Raw genomic sequence first — 15,967 nt, 5'->3', positions numbered from 1 at the left:
AGAGTGAAGTCAGAGTCAGAGAAGTCATTCAGTAAAATCGATTGACCTGCATTTTCATGGGAGCTTTCAGAAGCATGCCTCCCTTAAAACTCAAATTCCAAAGAAAAATAGCTGGACATTTAATTTTTACTCCCTAAAATTCTAAAATAAATGCTACACTAATGATATTATTTACATTTTTTTGAGGGGCTTAAAACCAGTGGAGTTAATATACCTTTCAGCTAAGAAAATTGAAAAATAATGCTCATTCTGATGGTGACTTTGATAAAAAAATGCAATGTATTTCTTCAGGCATGGCTAGCATAAAAAGAACTGACTGTATCATTTCCACAACAATGCAAAAACTAGTAAAAAGGGTATGATAGAGCCTAAATGACAAAAGTACGAACTTCCATTCATTGTTGAGTAGGTAGAATCAGTGAAAAAAAAAGTAAAACTATCTGCTGAAACTTAAAATTAAGTACCTGGAGTTCACTTTTTTCGATGGACTCTTCTTCGACTCTGAACTGGAGATCCTCACTTTTGCGTTTTTCATCGTCTAGTTGCTCTATCAATTCTCGTTTTTCTTTTTCTAATTTAGCTATACTTTCTTCAAACTTCTTCCGATTCACATCGACCTCCTTACGAAACTGAAACAGGACAACGTAAATGAATAAAAATACACAGAAAAATACTAAGCCTATTGCAATAGTGGCACTGACTATTTTGGGACTTTAAAAAAGTGTAAAAAAATTGTTAAAATATTCGAGTTAGGGAGCCTTTTGTTGCTATTCTTTAAGTAAATAAGTGAAATTCAAGTTTAAAAAGTTTGTTGAACAAAGTTGACTTCAAAATCTTTTTAATTCTCAAAATCACTCATTTCAGAGATAGAAACAAACAGAAAAACAGCAAAATATGCAACATAAAAAACCAAAACTTTATGTGAAACGTACATAAAAGAAACAGAAAGAACTGCGTGATAAAAATTGAACACATTCATCCTTTGAAAGGCATAATTCACAATTTTAACACAAAATATGAAAAACCTGGGTAATGTTCCCAGAATCTTGATGGAGCTAGCTTGTCTAGGGGCTACCACTTGTTGATAACTGCAAAAATCATGGAAATCAACTCAGAAGAACGGTTGAATGAATGACACAAAAAAACTTTAGGGGGTCAGAGCGCTAAGAGTAAATGTAACTTCTAACTCAATCTTCGATTCTTTGGCACTTAGTCCATTATTGATGGTAAGTCTTCTTTTATGAATGAATCACTTAGATTCACCCCAATAACTTCAAATATGAGTTTACACTTTTCATCTTTTGATACAATAAAATTTTGACGTAGGTAGTTTGATTTCAAAAAGCTTAACTAAGTTTTTTGAAAAATGAGGATTGGTCTCTTCCCAAGTTACTTGATCCAAATGATGTAATAAAGAATACTAACTTGATCAAATTCAATCTGTAGAGTATTTAGTTTGAGTTCTGTGTCTCCAACTTGGGTTGCTGCTTTCGTAAATTGAGATCGTGCCAACTCTTGCTCCTTCAATAACTGCTCGATATACGCATTTTTTTCTTTCAAAACATCCTGAATAAAAAAAAAAAAGGAGTGAACATTGGCAAAATTTGCTGGAGCTCCAGGTACCTACATTTTGCAGAGAGTTAACACTTGACGTTACAAATATCCTATGAGAAAATTCTCCTATTATTCCATTTGAGCAACATGTCCAAGGAAATATTATTGAATATTGAGGAAAAATTTTAAAAATCCAACTTCCACTATTATAGATTTCTGAGCATCAGCATATGCTGAAACTCAGCAAGTAAAGCTGGTGAGACGAAAAATCAATAGTTTTAATGCCATCGTTGACTTGAAATGATGAAGATGCATCTTCTATTCATTTTTGTTCAAAAAATTAAATTGTCATTATTGCTGGAGATATGTGCCTATTATGTTATGTGGCGTGTGTCATAGTATTATTCCCCCTCTCTATGATGATTTCTATCATTCACATTTCGACGGTGAAACTCCCAAACCAAGTATCTTGTTTTTGGTGTTTTGAAATCTATTTCTCAAATCCTTTTTAATGTCTTTAAAATGAGAACAGATCAACATCATTACTTGTAGTTTTTTCAGAATTTCCTTCACAAAAAGAAAGAAAATCACGCAAGTTTTCAAGAATTGACGTTGAGTACCTATTTTTTCATTAAATAAAAATAATATGGCCGGAAGTCTGCAATGTCGCAAGCCAAGATACATGGCTTGATTTCACCATCGATTTATTCTTTGTATTTGATTCTATTCATTTATTGTTAATATCCATCCTCATGTATGATACATGTGATTTTTGTTCACATTTCAAACCTATCATAATATTATTCAGTCTATTAGGTATCAGGATATCTCAATATCAAAATTATCAGCCAATTTGATTATGTTAAAAGATTAAAATGTGTTGCAAAAAAAGACAGGATGGGTTCTGTAATAAATAATAAACGTTAGATTAGGTAGAAAAGTACAAATGCCCATGAAAAATAAAATAAGAGAGGTAAAACAACTTGATGATAAATGAAATTGAAACTTGTGGGGTTGAGACTGAAGTAGGTATCTCTGGTGAGTAGTCAGGTATACATTCTTGAGCTGTTTGTAAAAATTTAAGTTTGAAGTCGATTCTACAATCTCTTCTCTTCTCATTATTTTATAATTAATACCAACACCACATTTCATGCAAGCGATTTAAAACAAGCCAAAATTAAGAAGAGATACTTGCAGACATAAAATCACAGAGATAAAAAAAAACAGATTCTCTTTTGGTTGCACAAAATAACCTTTAGAAAATGGCAACTGGCAACTTAGAAACATGCTCTTAAGTGGCAGTAACCACCCCTTGTAAGATGCCTACATCTCGTCAACTATATTAGCAATGGAAACGTTGAGATGGCTTCTATACACGTAAAATGAGAATCTGAGCTCATATCGCATGGATTAGTCCCATGTTTTCAGCTACTTGTCATTTTCTTACAATTTTGAGATTGCACTTGATACTGATATTGAAACAGCACTTAAATGCAATATTTGGATTCTGACACTAAATATGGCGTTCATCAAATCACCTTAACATTGCTGCCCTGACAACTATAATCGTTTCACTAAAAAATAAATTCTTTGAGTAGTGGACGTATTGATGACTAATGGAAAACTGTGCATAAAATTTTGTTTCTCTACCAGTAGATTATCCTTCTCATCATTGAAAATAGTATTCTCCTTGAAGGTCAAATATATATTGGGCATTTAAATGGTTGCAAGAGAGACGGCTATAACGTCACCCTCTTCTGGCGATTTAAATCACGGCAATTTTCTGCGATACAATTTTAGGAGTCAATTTTTTTAGGGCCCGACTATCTATTCTTTACAGAATTTTGGCCCTCTTTACTGTAAAATGGATTACATTTTGCAATAAGGAACCACTATTTCTGGCCCATTTGAAAAACAACTTACATGCCATTGGTTTCCCTGTGCAGATATGTAGTTTTGTGGGAGAGCCAGAGATAGTGGTTCCTTATTGCAAAATGTAATCTAAATGTAAACTTTGGTAAAAATAGCTAAAGCCAATCTAAATCAGCATCTGTAATCACCGCAGCCAAGCTAGAGTCTGCTGCATATCACTTTAAGTTGCCCAGCTTGAGAGTTTACTATACTCTCCTTCCGATACTTTTTAACACCAAGCCTTTCGCGCCTTCCTATGGTATTTTGGATCACTTCCCATCACCAATTGAATTGAGATAAGCAAAGAGGGTGGATGTCCAAAAACTTCTGAGCACTGGCATTTGTTGTTGATAACCTCTTTCATGGCTCATGAGTATTTACACTTGCGCCTTTTTCTTGTACCAAAAATTAAAATTTACCGACTGAAAGTTTTGACATGTGAAAGAGACAAATAGGCGAATACCCATGAGTCATGCTAGACATAATCAGAAACATGTGCTGGAGCTCATGAGTTTTTGGACTTCTCCCTTTTTACATGTCTCAATTCAATTTACATCTAAGCTTGCTCTTTTACATTCGTGAATGAATTGCCTCCACTTCCTAAAGCCTCAAAAGAGAGAGCAACGTGATTGGCACAAAATTTTCTCAATTTTATTCCGAGTATAATAATATTGATGGCTAAACTCAAAAACCATAAATCATAACTGCGATTTTAAGAATTTCCACTCCTGGTTTATTTTTTCAAAGGGGAAACAAGTAAACGCACTTGCTTGAAATTTTCACAAAATATCCCTCAAATAAAGATAAAAAAACTACGGGAGCTCGTGAAACAACTGTTGATGAGTTTCCTGACAAGAAACTAAAATACGACAAGAAGTATGATTTGTCGCAAACTGAGACAGGTACTTCATTTTCAAGTTTTGCCATCAATTTGATATTCATTTATCCTCACAGCTTAGCTTTTAAATTTTTCTTTTGCGTCCTAAGAAATTCATTTTGCCCTTTTGATGGAAAATGCCAGTAAAACACGGTGAAAATGTCCAGATGGAAGGAAAGTGTCCTGTTCATGAAGGGTCTCACCAAATATGAGACCAGCAGCAGAAGCAAAAACTTCCTTTTCGATGGGATTTTCATCATTGCTTGCCGCTACAGTCGGTTTGTATTTTGTTGGAACAAGCGAGTTCTTACTAAAATGGTGATGTTGGAACTAGCGAGTTCTTATTAAGGTTTATTTTCAGCACCAGTTGGGTTTTGATATGGTAGATCCAACGAACTACGATAGATGAAAATAAGAAAAAAACACGATTTATGGGTGATTATGGAAGATGGTTGGAGGATAAAGACTAAAAGTTGAAAAGTGAACTGGATCCAGCCATCCTAAATGAGACTATTGAGAATTTAAAAGAAAATCGAAAATATGAGGGAAATATATGAGGAGGTGGTGACATATTTAGTCCATGATATCAGGGCACAGCTTCACTACAAAACTTATTGTTGCATTGCTTGACCATGAGTTTTAATCTTTTGTTGGTGTAAATAATGCTTCTGTAATTTTTATTTATTGTTCAAAATTTTTTATTTTTCCCTAAACCTTTTATCAGGCTGTTCCTAATGCTTCTATAATCTCAAATTCTGATCATTTTCCAGTACGATTTGATAGAATTTGAAACATCTATTCATTAAATATAGTATGATCCAGATCCACCCATAGACTTTTATACACTTTACCCTAGTCTCCCTGAGCCTCTGAACCAACGAGAAAGCCTGAGCGGGGTCAATTTGACCCCAGCTGAAAATCAATTAGTTAGCTATGTTTTTTTCATATTCTTAGTTAATATCAGTGCACTAACCTTACAGGCCTTAACCATAAAGCATATCTAATTTTTAAAAAAACACGGCGCAGGGCACGCAACCATTTTATCATACACATGTTGCCATATTGTTCTCAGCATGAGAAAAAAAAATCATAGGGCTACTAAATACTGAAAATGAAAAAAATCTGAAAAATTTTGCTTTTTTTATATAAGTTTCTGAAAAAAATTAAAAAGAGAAAAATGAATACACCTTCAAAGTAAGCTTTTGTGATGCTAAATGGTAAAATATATGTTATAAGCATATCTGACCCCGCTCAGGCTTTCTAGCGGTACTCGTGAATTTTCTGATCTCTCATGCAAATTTTTTTTTTTTTTTTTTTCCCCCTTCAAAATCGTGTTCCTAGATGTTTTTGTAGAGCTATTTGTGAAGGACAAAAAATTTCGTGCATACCACGAGAAATGGCAAAGAGTTGAAACTCCCGTGGGGTCAATCTGACCCCACTCAGGCAGACTAGGGTTAACTGATTTTACAGCAGTATAACTATTCAGTGATACTATAACAATTGTCAAATTAAGAGGATAACAATGCGCATTGATGGCTGAATGCAAAAAATGCATACCTTAATTGAAACGTTTAAAAATCTCCGATTAAATGTTGCTTTTTTCCAGGGAGAACTGATCAGAACTTTCTCACAATTTAGTGGGATTTTTTTAGAATGATTAAGAAAAATTCACAAAAAATTTCACTAAAACTGCTGGTTAGTATTCCTTTGAAAAAATAAAACATGAGCAGTGACGATTTGCAACATTGCAATCTGAGATACCCAGGCACTTTCTGAATTTAGCCATCAATATGAGTGCCATTTTTGCTTTGACTATAATAACTGCCTACATCTTTGAACAATTATTCTTTGTTCAGTCACTGATATTCTTGAAGAATTCTGTGTATAGTTCTTAGTCATTTTCTTGGAAGAAAAAATTAAAAATGTACCCACTGAGATCTGAGATGAGAAGCATCTATTTTCAGTTCCGTCATTGGTACATACATTCCAGAATGTAGAAATTCTCTGTCATACAGTCTAGAAAAGGTCTAAAACAAGTATGTGGAAGGTTCACATTCCGATTTTAGCCACAAGAGCCAATAACACAGCATGCAAAATATTTCTTGTGACAATGCACGGAGTTGAAATGGGTTGACCTGATGCTTACATTTCGCCTACAAGAACACAGGCAATCTTCCGTCATGCTATTTTAATGAACTAAAGGCAAACTAGCTCAAATTCAAAACAGGGCTGAGGAAAACTGGGAATCAGCCAATTTTTATTTGTTTTCTTGGCGTTTAAAAAAGACAAACCGGTCCAAAATCACGCTAAATATTGACTGGCCTACCGGGAATTTTTCGGATGTTCCTGCCTGTGTGCCCTTTCATTCCAAGGTTCACCACATATTTTTCCTCACTAGACCATTTCAACGGAGCTAAAATTGGCTCTACAAACTGTTTTCAGTTTACCTGTTCTTTTTGCCAAATTTCAAGGCTGATTCTCCTTCAAAAGCAAAGCTTGAGTAAATTTAAATCACTGACTGGCTCAAAAAAGCAGGCATTGTCAAATGTTAGGCTGAACCCTACCAATGCAACTGCTACAAGTATATTGACATTGAAGTTTGTCCCATTCAAAATTCACAAGACAAGATGATAGCAGGCGGTAAAGGATTACTATTTGAACTGCAGATCAGTCATTGCTTTTTTTAGAAACTTACCTGAAAGCCATCAAGACAGAGGAGGCTTCGATAAATGGCTCATGGCAACAGCTAACACTCTGCTCATTGACAGACGATCCATTTCTTACATAGATTGATTCATCGAACATAACGCATAATTTCTGATATCTCTTATTGTGAGATCGAATTCTTTATACAATTATTACTCTCACAATTTTAAATTCTTCCAGAGTTATTATAAAGGTTATTCAAAACCTACTATGACCATAATAACACTTTTTCATAATTTTTAACTTTGCATTATGCAGATAATGTAAGAGTGGCTTTTGGTAGAATAATTCATGTCGTTTGAGACGTTAACAGCAGTTGATTACCTTAATATGGCCACATTAATAATGCTTCCTGTTTTATTTGTATTTATACATTCATATTGGTAGAGGAATTAATTCTTTTTTTTTAATTAAAAAAAGGGTTTGATAAAAAAGGACTACTATTTTACTATTTAATAATAGTGGCCTTCATATAGTATAACAAAACCATGATAAAATTGACTATCGAAGTAGATGAACCAGAGTTCTCTACTGATTTTCCCTCTAACTTAGCAGAAATTTGAAATTCATATTCAAATTCACTGATAAGTGAAGAGACAAAAAGAAAAAAATTTTGAGCCGTTGATTGGACTGGAGCCTAAACTTTCATTTTAATTACTAGAGAGCTGGATCGACTCTCTAGGCACAAAGTATACGTCCGATTTAAGATATTATTTTAAGAGTAGGAATACAGTAACTCTTCTCATATGGTTTTACTTTTGAAGAAAGGAAAATCCTTGTTTAGTTTACCTAAAAAGTTTGATTTAGGCACTGATTAAAGCAGACTTTAAATTAGGAGTTTTCATCGATTTCATACATGCCTGCCCCACTACCTCTGGTAATGTTTGTTGTTCTGGCAAACTCAATTGAAAATCTCACTATCTTAAATGCTTAACTTATTAGTATAAGACCAGGAAGCGTTATCCACTGATGCCCCAGAAGAAATAATGATGCCCTTTCGAAGCATAGATACGATAAAATAATAATTATGATGGAATATTTAGTGCTTCACATTTTTTCAGTTTGAGCTTTCTTTTTGACATATGAATTTTAATCTTGATAAATCTCCTTGAAAACTAAGAGACTGAAAAATATATTACCTACGTACCCATATAAATTTTAAGAAAAGAAACTGGATATACTACTCTACTTTTTAAAAAAGTATGAAACGTACATTGATAGCGACAAATAAGATCAATAGTGGAGAAAAAGCGCCATTGAACTTGAGTACTTTGGAAAACCAAAACTAATAAAAGGAGGAGAGGTCTGACCAATGGCATTCAATTATTAGGTTTATCAAAAAATTTTGACGTGAATTACAATCAAAGCCATAAAATTGACTATGGCTGGTAGAAAGGAAGCTTATACTGATTGTCGAGCTTTTAGCGTTCGTTCCCTCAAACAAAAGAATAAAAAAGGTAAAAGCAAAAACCAAACGAACACAAAGCATATTGTAAAAAGTACAGAAGACTTTTGCCAGTAAGGAATATTTCTCAAAGAAGAAAATCCACGGATAATAGTGTAACTTCTACGGCTATTCTAAGCTTCCACAATCAAAAACCTTTAAATACAATACCTAGAAAAGAGTATGATTTTAAAGAATAAGGCAAAAATATAAGCAATCATTCAACAACATGCTGATATAAAATCAATACTGAGTTGCATTTTGCTCGTTACATTTTCACAATCCTTCAATATTTTTGATGAAAAGGAGGAAAATAACTTGAGCCTGGGTTTAAGGAAGTATAATTTTGTTTTCTTTTCATATAAAAAAGAAGGGATCTTCTTATAAACTATCACATAGATTCATTTAATGACTAAACATAAATTAATGAAGAAAAAAGAAGAAAACAAGAATTAAGGATGGGGAAGAAACGAGAGAGAAGAATAATGTATAATAAAACAGGAAAGAGCAAGCTTAAAGCAAAACAGAATTAAGAAATTACAACAAAGAAATCATACAATGATTCATTAAAAAATACTTAAAACATAAAATCAACAGAAGAGCCGGCGGTGGAACCATCAGCAAGGCACTCTTTAATAATAACCAGGTTCCCAGTTGGGATAATACACTTTCACCATTCTTACCTGAAATAAATTAGCAAAATGTATAAAGCAAATGGAAAGAACGAAAATTTAATTTTCTTAGCGACCTTTTTTAAAAAATTGTTCACGGCTAATTGTTTATTATATAATAAAATATTCAACAACGTAAGAACTACTATGCGACCGGTGGATACACACAGATTGAGGGAGGAAATAAAGTTCCATCCTTAAATTTGTCCTCTCTCAATTCATTATCAGAGGGGTCCCATCAGTTTACAGTAAGCTAATGAAACAGTTCCGTTAAAAATAGTAATGACGAGAAGCTCCTAAATGACGGGTATCAAGAGTTTTTGGAGCTGGAAAAAATAAGCTGTTGTCATGTACATCAGTTTTGCGGCCAAGCAACCCAAAGGACTTTCATACTAAACAACAATGCTTTGACTAGAATCTCGCACCGTTCCAATAAATCCGCTCAATAAATCCCAATAAGAGCACTGAGAGGCCTTATCAGAGTGTATCCATATTTTGAAACAAGTAGTGATCCATATCTTACGGCAAGGATTCATTCGAAGACCCCTATCCGTTTTACTTAAAAATTGACTGAATTCTTGAACAAATGGTCTCAACCTGACCTTAAGGTGTTATTAGGTCATATTATAACTTGTGAAACTTCAGTAGAGACATAGAAAGACAAAAAAAACAAAAAAAAAAAAAACCTGATACTCTATGAACAGCTATCATTTACTCTGCAAAGTTTGTAGGCAAACCAATGGTATTTTGGAATACCTAGAAATTTTTATTTAAAAAAAGGAAACTTTGAAGGTGCTCAAAGTACTTATCATGCAAAGTGGAAACTGCACTGAAAGTAGTTTGCTTCCGAAAAAAATTGTTGAGGAAACAAATGCAGCAGAAGTTCTATAAAATAATCCTTTGACTTCCAAACAAAAGAATAAATAATAATTTAAAAAAAGTGATATAATTTAACATTACATATCAAAGCTGAACGCTGCAAAAACAAATAAATTGCTAGCTTGGAAAAATTGGGAACAACACAGAGCATGCATTTCAAGACTCAAACAAAAAACGTGAAAGCAGATTCTGCAGGAGGCAACATAAAGCGAATGATCCAAATTAGCAAATGGTGGCATAAAAAAATTGATATGACGATCAGTTTCAGTTGTCTATCGTGATGGCAACAAATGCATTCCGAAATTCATAAAAAGAAGCTGATAGTGCAAAACTGATTGCTGCGACTGAAAGAATAGCAAAGGGCATGTCACAGAGGGAGGCTAACTGGCTTTCAAGATGTACACTGCGATTTGGTCATAAGTCTAATTTTGACATTCTTTACTATCTTCTATTAAAACTCTGTTTAACTTCATTTCATACACCAACATTAAGCATGAAATGAACAGTTTCTCCTCAATCCTCGTTTCAAATTAATTCAAACAAAGTTTTGAAATCAGCAAAAATATTTTTCAAACCTTTTTATACCTTTAACTCGCTCCTTCATCAGATAAATTGAAGCATCCATGAACTAAACCTTAATTGACCGGGAAGACTGCTCCTCAAGATTTAGTTCATTTTATTTCTTTTGATACCTACTGAAGAAAGCGATAAGCATCCCATAGTAAAATATGTAAATATACTTCTATTTGTGATAATTCTTGCCCCACAGTGCCTGTGACAACGCAAGTGCCTTTGCTGAGATTAAGTTACTTACAATTTCAATTAGTATGACTTGTTCCATTCTTTAACAAACTACCAAAACTAACCTTTGGAGAAAAAGTAACCTAAGGGTACAAAGAGAAACTTTCATTAAGCGTTATCTTATTTATTTTTTTAAAAAATTTTTTCTTTACTCTTTTAAAACAGAATTTCAAAATATTCATCAACGCTTGATGGAGCATGAAATAATTTAGGAATGAAGATTAAGAGATGATATGACACGGAATTGATTCTCTCCTCTCCTACAAATTAAAAAAATTAATCAAGAAGTTAAAAGTAATTTATCAGCTTCGCGCCTATATTGGTCAAAAATAAACAGAACCCATCCCACTCAAACGAAAAGAGAAGAAAATTAAAATGAAAAAATGTAGAACCTACATTTCTTACTCACAATTGCCATTTCCATTGCTGTTCTAAGTTAACCCATAAAATCTAATCTCATCTAAATTCTGAATTCATAGATTCAAAAACCTGAATTAAAATCCGTGAAGTATATATGCTGATGACATAAAGCCATTCTCTGCATGAAACAAGAGGTAAAACACTATCGTAGTGAAATTATTATCGTTCTACTCTTGGTTTTCAATTCTAATTTCACGCGTCCACGAGGATTATGGTTAAGAGTTAGGAGACAAAATTTTTAGGGAGACATGATGTAGACTTTTATTTGTTGCAGTAGGAATAGTTGTTTAATTGATAATTGATTGTTGCAGTTTCCCTATGACGTTTTCCTTAGAATGTAATATTTCTCAATTGCAGCATTCTACTGCATTTGATGTCCCTGCAGTTCATTTTAGATGACTTTTGGAAAGGTATTTGAGGTTGATTGCTTTGTTTTTGGAACAGAAACACTCTCTCCTTGTAGAAACATGAACATTTGCAACATTATTTAAGATATCTAGGAATGAATGTTTACCTGACTACTTCCCAAAGGCTCAAATTCATCATTTGTACAACTGAAAATAAGAAGAAAAAAATTTGAGGAGAAAACTGACGAGTCAATGTTGAAAGAATCATTACCTGCAGAGGTGTCCTCGATGGTGTTGCCGGTACAGACGCTCGAATTGCAGGTTTCTAAAAAAATTTAAGCAGAGAAAAACTTTAGAACCTAAAAATGAACTCACTTGATTGGATTTCAAAGAGAAGAAGAATCTCCTTGAACACAAAATTAGAGTACTCCGTTTTCTACTTGATGGCTTCACCATACATTGCATCTTAAAACTATTTTTATAGGTGGATTCATATTACTTAAATTCATTTTACAGCTCAGAACAGCAAATTCTTCTACATGATAAAAATTGCCAAAAAACAAAGAGAGATGCTTTTTAAAATGATGTTTTTCGATTAGGAATTTTAAGAAAAAATTTCAACATTGATAATATCAGTACCCCAGGGCCAAAAAGTACCTAACTCACATTTTTGAAAAAATCGAGTTAGCGTCCTTTTAGAAATCTCTAATAACGGTTCTGTGTTTGTGGAAAATTTGGTAGCCCTATCTAAGGCCGGTTGTGAGATACAGGATTTAAAAAATTGCAATTTACATCAGAATCAATGCAAGGACGCAGGGATGCAAGGTTTTTCCCTGATACCTCGGAAGGACTAAAATGGAGTTAGGTACCTTTTGACTCTGGGGTACTGATATATATACAAAAATTAGAAGAATCCCATCAAAATTTTAAGTGCAAATTGAAGTGAGCGACTAGTAATACTCTAAAATAAAAAATAATTATCTATGACATGCAATGAACTGTTTGAATTTAAAAGGACAAGATCCGAGGAGAAATATCATATCTGAACATTTCATTATAATCTACTGTTCCCTATTGAAGAAAAAAAACAGTAACGTTGCAATGGGCCTGTTGCAAACTTTTGCTAGAGCAAAACTAAGAATTATCTCTTATAGATAATGCCTAAAAAATCACGATGAGCGCATCAGCAAAGTCTGAAATGCACTCATAACTTCTTAATCTGTGTAAGAAATTTGCGGTTTTATGAGCTTCCTGCTTCAAAAACGATACTACGGCACAGGTGAACATTTTGTTAGAGGAGTCATTCCATTGTCAGCAATATTCATCATGACCGACGGCAATCTGCCAAAATATGTGTGATGGGACAAAATAACAACTGACCAGGATAAAATCAGATAACAATCGGCATGTTTACGTACATAGTTTCCTTGCCTGCCTTGATTAACCTTGAACTCACTTCGAATTACGCTCGGAACTGCGGAGGCGCTGGCCATGATGCATATTGCCGATTCCTCTATTGAGAGACTCCTCTAACAAAATGTTCACCAGTGCCATGGTATCGTTCTTGAAGCGGGAAGCTCAAAAAAACGCAAATTTCTTGCGCAGATTGAGAATTTATGAGTGCATTTCAGACTTTGCCAATGCGCTCATATGAATTTTGAGGCATTATCTACATGGAAACAACTCTTATTTTTGCTCTGGCAAAAGTTTGCAACAGGCCCATTTAAGATGGTAAAACAAAACATTCTCTGAATCAGAGGAGCAAACATCGATTCAAACTTTGATAACCTCCAGAGTTTCATCAGTTCAGAAAAAAACTTCTGAGAAAGCTGTCTTTCAATGCTCAGACTCCTGGGAATCAATTTAGAAAGTCACCATAATTGGGCAGGATTTACTTGGACTGAAATATGAAAGACTGGCACGATTTGACTTGGCTTACCCTCATTGTTGGAATACCAGAGGCAGCGGTGGATGTACTAAAAGAGGATTGGAGAGATTCGCGAGAACCAGATCTCTTTATGGCACTGTTGTGCACAGCGCAGGATGGCCGTCTATTGGCTCCAATAGGGGATCGACTCACTTTTGAAGATTGGGCGAAAAGGCCAAAATTTGGAGCACACTCAAAGTACCTGCAAAGGAATGAAGTAGAAAAATAAGATATGGAGATACAACAACAGGGCATTTTTTTTTTGGTTATGGGAAATACATTTTGGCACTTTAAAGTGTTCAATATTTAGAGTTTGTGTTATTATAAAGAGTTAATTATTCAGAGTGAAAAATTTTAAAAAAATTGCTTCTTATCAAAGATAGACTATTTTGTTTGCTCATAATTGATCCATTCAAACTTTCTGCTCATTAAAAAAACCAAATCAACACGAGTCAAATCAGCCGTTGAAAGAAAAAATTATCGTTAGGCAGACAACTGGATTTAGGTTTCACAAAAATGTTCCTCTTTCCATAATAAAGAGTTTTTTTTTTTTTTATTTGTAAAAATGAATTCAGCAAACTAAAATTTGCTCAAATTTGCCCAATTTGATTTAAATATTTATTGGTTTCTTGGCAAATGGGAAGTCCTAGATTGCAAATATTAAAAGAACTTATTCCTCATTATTTAAGAAATGAGACTAGAAATTTTCAATTCGTTCATAACTGGATTTGGAATTTAAGGATTTCTAACAGTTTTAAAAGTTCACCAACCTTCTACCGGCCACTGAGCCATCGTTTTTGCCCATGGGCTCATCCAATTCCACTCCGCACCATTCACCAGGCTGGAAATCTACAGGACCCTTGTACCTGAGGATTCCAGCTTTGCTGCCTTGATTGCTTGAGACGATGACACGGTCTCCGACTTTCAGTTCGCCTGAACCTTGAAAGAATATTTTGCAAGAATTAAAACCTCCATTAGAAGTGAGACAAAGTTCTCAATTCTTCTATGTGAACACACAAAGGGATTGACAATTTGACACATTTAATTGGAATCAGAATTAATGCAATTTCATTTAGCTAAATTTTCTCTCCTTTTTTATTTTTTTAAAAAAGTGCTAAACTCCCTCACGCCTCCAAAATTTCTAGGAATTTACCTTAAATTATGAAAAGTGTACTCCAAAACTTTCAATTTTCAGTTTGTTTAGTTTCCTGTTCAAAAAATAAAATATCAGAGAAAACTAGACAACATCTGAGATTGTTAGGCTCATTATGTCTGAATAATATTCAGAAATACCTTCATTTTATAAGAGTCTGATGTGGTAGCAGGGTATTATTTTGCTTGTGCTCCCACAGAAAAAGCTAGGACAAAGATTCTTGAAGGCCAAAAAAGCATTTCATTGTACAAATGAAAATCAAATATGGCCGGGACTATTTTCCTCTCTTAGGAAGATTGTTTGGTGCCAAATACCGCAGAAAATAAATATTCTCTCTCTTTTAAGATATGATTAGAATTTAATAGAATTAAAACAAAATTAGAAGAACAAAAACTTACTGGCTTTGCGACTGGGTGTGGTAAGGGAGTAACTTTTGACGCTGGATGTGGGTGAAACCATGGAAGGGGTGGATGCAGCTGAGTATTTGCGTGGTTGAGGCGTGGAAATCGACGATTTTCTAGCATCTGCTGTTCCGGTGAGTAGACCAGTCAATGTGCCTGAGTCTAAGCTGTGTTTTGTCAGGCGAGTAAGCCGAGAAAACACCCCTTTCTTTGGTTCACACTGGAAATAGCGTACTCCAGCAACGGATCCATCATTCTTACCTGGAAAAATCAAAAGTTAAAAGATCGTGAATTTCCTTTAAACGCTGTCCAAACATTAATTGAGGGACTTGGAGGATAGGCGCATAAGTAAAGTTTTTGAACAAATTGAGATATTAATGATTTCAAGTAAAACTAGTTTATCGTTATGTTGTAGCATACTGCACAATTTTTCTGACACTTTATCGGCACTATGAACACTTTTTTCTATACAAATTAAAAAATTTTCAAAAACTGATTTTACTTAGATGACTTACTTTTGAAGATGACCTGAAGATAGGCAGCCTACCCGAAATGGCCATTGTGCGTAAAGAATAATAAAAAAGTAAGTCATCTGGGTATAATCGGTTTTTGAACATTTTTAATTTGTACAGAAACAAGTAGTTTGTTGTTGGCGCAAGTGCATATTCAGTGAAAAATTCGCTCCCAAACTCCAATTTTTAAGCATCAAAAAGTCAGTCTGAATTTTCTTTCCGCCACAAGAATCCATGTAATTTCGAAACTTCAAACACGAATTTCTCCAGATAACAAAAACTGCACTTATACGTCTTGTCCTCCAACCCCCTCGATTAAGTTGAGCTTTAACTCTTTAGAATAAAACCAATTTTTTTTATTTGT

At 34.0% G+C, this 15,967-nt stretch overlaps 1 protein-coding gene and 1 long non-coding RNA gene across 22 annotated transcripts in view; one reads left to right on the top strand and one right to left on the bottom strand.

The window, feature by feature from the left end:
• LOC140224680 (uncharacterized) overlaps window positions 1-15,967 on the top strand; it is a 378,383-nt gene that overhangs the window by 275,793 nt on the left and 86,623 nt on the right. The gene's annotated exons all lie outside the window — the stretch shown is intronic.
• CLIP-190 (Cytoplasmic linker protein 190) overlaps window positions 1-15,967 on the bottom strand; it is a 105,891-nt gene that overhangs the window by 14,693 nt on the left and 75,231 nt on the right. For all 21 annotated transcript variants that reach the window (XM_072300867.1, XM_072300868.1, XM_072300870.1 and 18 more), the window contains 6 exons: window positions 15,089-15,352; window positions 14,308-14,476; window positions 13,550-13,739; window positions 11,882-11,935; window positions 1,426-1,566; window positions 465-629 (listed from right to left, as the gene is read on the bottom strand). In XM_072300867.1, coding sequence (XP_072156968.1) covers window positions 465-629; window positions 1,426-1,566; window positions 11,882-11,935; window positions 13,550-13,739; window positions 14,308-14,476; window positions 15,089-15,352 — 983 coding nt within the window. The remainder of the gene's footprint in view (window positions 1-464; window positions 630-1,425; window positions 1,567-11,881; window positions 11,936-13,549; window positions 13,740-14,307; window positions 14,477-15,088; window positions 15,353-15,967) is intronic.

Source organism: Bemisia tabaci, chromosome 5 (genome assembly GCF_918797505.1).
Source record: "Bemisia tabaci chromosome 5, PGI_BMITA_v3".
In the NCBI taxonomy this organism is placed as follows: domain Eukaryota; kingdom Metazoa; phylum Arthropoda; class Insecta; order Hemiptera; family Aleyrodidae; genus Bemisia; species Bemisia tabaci.
This window is presented reverse-complemented; position numbering and strand designations above follow the sequence as displayed.